The sequence below is a fragment of the Chenopodium album genome, chromosome 24 (genome assembly GCF_948465745.1).
Source record: "Chenopodium album chromosome 24, dcCheAlbu1.1, whole genome shotgun sequence".
Classification (NCBI taxonomy): Eukaryota; Viridiplantae; Streptophyta; class Magnoliopsida; order Caryophyllales; family Amaranthaceae; genus Chenopodium; species Chenopodium album.
The window spans coordinates 30,122,249-30,128,892 of NC_137857.1; the positions used below are offsets into that span (position 1 = coordinate 30,122,249).

The following is a 6,644-nucleotide window of genomic DNA, read 5'->3' on the forward strand; positions in this document are numbered from 1 at the left end:
ACATCTTGTTTACAAGCCTTTGATATGTTGCACCTGCATTTTTTAGTCCAAAGGGCATAACTTTATAACAATATATACCTTTTTCCGTCATGAACGCTGTCTTCTCCTGGTCTTCCGGGTGCATTAGTATCTGATTGTATCCAGAATAGGCGTCCATGAATGTCAGTAGCTCATGTCCTGCCGTAGCGTCCACCATCGCGTCGATATGCGGTAGAGGGAACGGATCTTTGGGACATGCCTTATTGAGGTCGTTGAAGTCAATGCACACCCTCCATTTACCGTTCTTCTTGCTTACCACGACGACGTTCGCCAACCAGTCGGGGTATTTCACTTCTCTGATTTTTCCAGTTTCTATCAGCCTTTGCACTTCTTCATTAATGATCTGGTTTCTCTCCGGCGCGAATTTCCTACGCTTCTGCTTCACTGGACGGTGATTTGGATCGACGTTCAACTTGTGCGAAATGACGTCGGGGCTTATACCTGTCATATCTTCGTGTGTCTAAGCAAAGCAGTCTGCGTTAGCTTTAAGAAATGAAATGAGGTTTTCTCTCATACCTGGGTCTAAAGAAGCCCCAATTCTGACGGTTTGCTCTGGTTTGCTAGGATCCAGCGCTATTTCGTCAATGGAAAGTTCATCTGGTTCATTTGACGCTGGTCCGTGCTGTAATTACTACGCCGTCATTTTGCATGGCTTCATTGTTGAACTGTAGCAGTTTTTGGCCTCTTTAGGTTCCCCCTTGATCTCTTGGACTCCCCACTTTGTAGGGAACTTCAGGCTCTGATGATAAGTTGAGGGGACGACTTTCATTTTTTGAATCCACGGGCGTCCGATGATGGCGTTGTACGCCGATGGGCAATCTACTACGTTGAACTTGGTTTGAAGGTTGACCCCTCCTGCAAAAGTAGGCAAAACAATTTCTCCACTAGTATTAAGTGCTTCACCACTAAAACCTACCAGCACCGTAGATCTTCTGACCACGTCCTTTGCATCTATGCCCATATCTTCCAATGTACTCTTGAAGAGGACGTTTGCTGAGCTTCCTCCATCAACTAGGACCCTTTTGAGCATACAATTTCCTATGGTAAGGGAGATGACCAATCCGTCATGATGTTCCTCGCGGCGGTCTCTAAGGTCGCAGTCGTCGAATGAGATGGTCATGGCCTCCAAGGCTTTGTCTTGGTTGGATCTGACGTCTTCTGGGATCGATTCTTCGGACACGTCTTTCCTGGCTGCTTTTCTAGCTGCGGAATATGTTAGTCCACATATATCTGATCCACCAGAGATTACGTGAATTACCTTGGTAATGGTCGGCCCCTTTGGGGGTTGCTGGTCAGTCGCGTCTTTTCTACTCGATTTGCCTTTACCCAGCAGCTCCTTCAGGTAGCCTTTCTTCAATAGATAAGCCACTCCACGTCTCAGACCGTTGCAGTCCTCGGTCCTATGACCATGATCACTGTGGTAGTCGCACCACTTGGTCTTGTCTTTCTCTTCTTCGGGCTTGTCGCACTTTCTGGGCCATCTGGCTGCGGACCCTAACGAGTGGAGGGCGTTCACTACTCCCCCAATATCGACACATAAGCCATACTCTGCTACGTCGGGGAATGATTCGGCATCTGACCTGTCATTTTCAACTAACGTCGCAGGGTTAGCATTATCATAATCATCGACATTGTTTACCTGACTAAGTCTGTCGTAGGGCTTCCGGTGCCAGCTTTTCTTGGGATTGGAGGGTCTCTTATCTACCCTATCGTTGTTGAATGAGTTGAGGCTGTTGACGCCTTTCCTGGCGACGAGATCATCTTCTAGACGCATCTGAGCCAAAGCCCTTGTCTTGTCTTCTTCGAATGACGTGCATGGGTATTTGGTCAACTCTTTGTATAATTCTGACTCGGGGAATAGCCCTCTCTTGAAGGCTTCGATGGCTGTGCGGACGTCATAATTCTTGATGCCGATCATCTCTCTGTTGAAGCGTCCGAAGTAAGATTTGATCGTTTCCCCACTACGCTGCACGACGCGGTAAAGATCGCTGGTCTGCTTCTCCACCTTGCAACTGTTGTTGAATTTGGAGTAGAACCTGTTACACAAAGTTTGGAAATTAGTAATAGATCCTCTTTTTAAATCACACATCCATTCTAAAGCAGGGCCAGTAAGAGTTGCTCCAAAAGATTTGCAGAGAACAGGCTCGAGCATGTCGCGCGGGATGGAGTATTGCCACATCCGCTGCTTGTAATGATTGACGTGCTCGAAAGGACAGGTGCTTCCATCATAGAGCTTTGCTGGTGGAGGGATGTTCAATCTTCGAGGGATGTCGGCCATGGAGATCTCGTCCACGAACGGTGACGCGGCATAACCATCTGGCTCTTCCGTCACGGTTGGAACCGGTGCTCCTGGCAGCTTCTTCAAGAGTCACAGCAGCTTGGCATTCTGGGCATCTATCTGCTTCAGCTTCTGGGCTGTTGGATCGACTTCTCTTTCCTCGTTGAAGTTGCGGTCACCCTCTCCTTTGTCCCCGTCATCGTCTTCATCACCGACGTCGTCTTCCGAATCCAGATTCATCATAGAAGAAATGTCATTGGTGTTGTGGCGCTTTTTTGGGGCTTTGCTCTTGACAGACTCTAACTCTTTGCGCAGGGAATCCACAGTTCTCTGGCTCTCAGTCGCCAAACGCTCGTTTTCGGCTTTTTGCTTTGCCAGTTCTTCCTGAGTTCTGCGGACTTCTTGCATCAATTGCTCCAACGTCACGTCTCCTGAAGAAGCCATGTTGCTGGAGGGATTCTGTTTTAAAAGGGCGGATTTTTAAGATTTTATGAAGGAAATCTAGTCGTCGGCCCCACGGTGGGCGCCAAATTGTTAATGCCAAAAATCGTCAAGGACGACGTTAGGCTGGGACGTCGACGGCTAGACCAATTAGACTATGATTGAACAAATGAACAGAAACAATAAGATAAAACACAACGATATTTTGTTGACGCAGAAAACCCAAAGAAACGGGAAAAACTGCGGGTGGGAGAGATCCACCGATTTCACTATGAATATCCAAAGATTACAAGGTATTTTTAGGCGTAAAGAATGATCTGCTTTTTTTCCATGAATCCTCTAAGTTACAAAGTTCTATATATATATATATCGATGAGTGACCTAATCTTGATGAATTAGCCGTTAAGAATCCGAAGTTATCCTTCCCTGATTATAGGAGGCCGTATAACTAACATTTGACTGAGGCTTGAAGCAACGGCTATATTGACTGGTCTTGAATATGATCCTGGCATACCTGGTCAAACAGATCCCTGGATCTCCGGGACGTCAGTTGCTTCCCTAAATGACGCCTTTCTTCGACGCTCGTGCCTTCTTGACGCGTCATAAAAATTCTGCACTAACAGTTGTGTCACCATATCATTAGATTGTGAGATACGATCTTCACTAGAGACATTTGGGGTCCAATGGTTCATACACCCTTATCGAGTTATCGTTCCTTCATTCCCTTGGGGCTTTAATTACTCGTTAATTTGGATCGACTTGACTTGTTTAAGGTTAATTAGTTGTTGGGTGTGACCCTAATTTTATAGACCCATTATTTATGTGGAGGATTTAATAAAGTTTTCGCATACATGTAGTATGGTTATTATTGCTTTCGAGTTCTCTATAGATTTTTTGTAGTGAACTTAACTTTCTAGATTTTTCTACTTGCTTTTATCATGCAAGCCACTATAATGATCTAAAAGATTGTACTGTTGACACTAGAAAACGAGAAGATATGATTCATGGAAATTCTAGAAACTCATGGCTACAAGAATGTTCATACAAGAATGATGGTGTTCTAAATTATTCTTGTTATTTCTTTGAATAACCTCCATCTTCAACTATAAATATGGGTGATTGACATTAAATAAAGGCTTACATACTGAAAGCCATACTCATAAAGCCTTTTTGTCAACCTTACCCTTGTATTTTATCCACCGTTGCTACTACAAATCCACTATTTCGTTCTATTCTACTCCGTATTGCATGCCCAAAAAATAATGAAATTGCTCAGATTTTGGGAAGACTATTTTGGCTTTTAAGGGTTAAATACGGGGTCAAAATATGTGAAAATTCAACAGTTTGCATACCAAAAAATGGCTCATTTTACATGTCGTGATTTCATATTGATAAAATTGCTCAATTATGGTTTTTAAGATCATTTTGATTAAGATCATTTTGATTAAGATTAACTTTGAGATCAAAATTAGAAAATAAATTTATAATATATGTACCAAAAACATGCCAGTTTATTATATTAAGACGTTTATGGTTTAAAAAAAATATTGTTAATTTTGAGTATAAGTTCAATCCATAAGCCTCAAATAACCCATAAATATCAAACCGAGCAATTTTCTAGATTTGAAAGTGGTGGCTTACCAAGTACCAACCAATACGTTTTTTAGCATGAAAAATGAGATATGTTTGGTAATATAATTACTCCCTCTGTTTCAATTTGTTAGTCTCATAAACTATTTTGAGCGTTATAAAAAGATCTATTCATATTTTGGCTTGTTCACATTTACTTAATTTTAGTTCAGTTCAGTTCACTTTAGCTCCAATCAGTTCAGTTCATTTTAGTTCAACTCCAATCAGTTTAGTTCAGTTCAGTCCAGTTCAGCTCTTAATTTTCCTCTCTCATAAAATATTCATTTCAGCTCAATTCAGTTCAGTTCAGCTCCAATTAGTTCAGTTCAGTTCAGCTCAGTTCAGTTCAGTAAATGTGAACATGCCCTTAGTTTTTATTTCCTATTTTATACATATTAAATTCTTATTGGTTAAATTAATTGATTGTGAATTGATGATATGACTTTAAGTAAAGAAATTACTCCCTTAATTTAGGCAATTATGGCTAATGTTTTTCTAACATAATAAAAAATTTAAATAAGGAAAAACTATTTATGAATTTTTTTTTACTTTAATGTTAGATTTTAAATATTCTCCGTTTCTTATTTTATGTGATTGATTCCATATGGGACTATCATATTGAAACGGAGGGAGTATTATTTATATATTTATTTATTTATTTATTTTAAGTTTTATTTATTTATTTATTTATTTATTTATTTATTTATTTTAAGTTTGACATTAAATTCGATCCTTAAATTCTATAATGAATCCAAGAGACCAAGAGTATCGTTTCACCAATTTTTTTAGCAATAAGCAAATCACAATACGCAAATTGAGGTATTTTTTTGGCACATAAAATGAAATGCTTTAATTAACTCTTGGTCAGTTTTGGTCTCAATTTGAATTTTTAATGGCCAATAAAATAACACTAAACTCCTTTCTATATGAAATTTTTATTATTAAATTTTACAGACATTTGCAAAGAATGCGAACATAATATATTCTTTGAGTTTAATCATTATGTTTTTTGGGTATGAACTATATGTTATTTAAATTATAATTTATGATATTTAACATATGTATAAAAATGTTCTTTGAGTGTCATATTATATATTTTATTTTTATTTGTTAATATGTTCTTATATGCTAAATGTTCATTTATCTCTTATATAGTTTACATACTATATTTGGTTTATCATTGTATTATTTTCCTTAAATATCCCTTATACTTTTTGAAATACTTTTTTTTTTATTGTTAACCGTGTATGTATTTTAAAGTCTACGTTATTTGAATTTATCTCTTACATTTTTTTGAATTTGACCTTAATCATCATCAACATCATTTATCAATTTTATATTTTTTTTGTATATTAATTGTGTACATAAAATGACTTTGAGTTTAGTCGTTGTCCAAAGTCGAATTTCTTGTAGTGGGTTGATGATGACAATATATTATTTTTTTGTTTCCTCTATTGATGATTGATTTTTAGATCCAAAAAACATGTAATACTGATTAAAAAAAAAAAAAAATGACGATATTATGTAATGGATTCACCAATCTTCTTTCGAATATTCACCCAGATTCTTTCTTTGCATATGCTATACGTTGTTTTTCAAATCTTGCAATCGTTAAATTTTTTTGTTTCAAAGGAGGCTAACAAATGCAATTGTTGCGTTACCGCTAATGATATCCGCAAATCTCTCAGTTGGCCTTAATTCAGAAGTTTAGGTGTTGGTAGCATTAATGACTATAATGAGGGAAAATGTGCATTCAAATATTTGGATAAATCAAGGGTAGTTGTCCTGAAAATGGCTATCATTATAATAATTTTTTTATTCATTAATGTTGATTTACTTTTTAATGTCAAAATTAATTATAAATCATTTGTCTAATAATTAAAAATCATTTTTTATTTTTGAAATAATTTTTGAATTTTATAATAATTTTCCTAATTTATTTAAAAAGTTGAGTTTTTGTTATTATTGAAATTGAAAAATAAATAATATAAAAATATACAAAAATATAATAAAAATAATTTTAAATATACGAAAAAATATTAATAATTAAATTTGACAAAAAAATAAATCAAAATCAATTAATAATAAATTAGTATAATGATAGTCATTTAAGAATGATTACCATGGAATTTCATATTTTAAGAGGTATAAATGTGGTAAGGGACTAACTCAACAAAAAGTTTTAGCTGATGGTTGAGGCCTAAAAATATGTTTTATACTATATCACGCCCCCTCACACGAAAGCCCGTTGGGCTAG

General features: G+C 36.9%; 1 protein-coding gene across 1 annotated transcript; it reads right to left on the bottom strand.

Moving 5' to 3' along the window:
* Window positions 1–670: 670 nt before the first annotated feature.
* Window positions 671–2,317, bottom strand: LOC145610794 (uncharacterized). Its single transcript, XM_081666086.1, has one exon. The coding sequence runs from the start codon at window positions 2,315–2,317 to the stop codon at window positions 671–673; it is 1,647 nt and encodes a 548-aa protein (XP_081522212.1).
* Window positions 2,318–6,644: the final 4,327 nt, after the last annotated feature.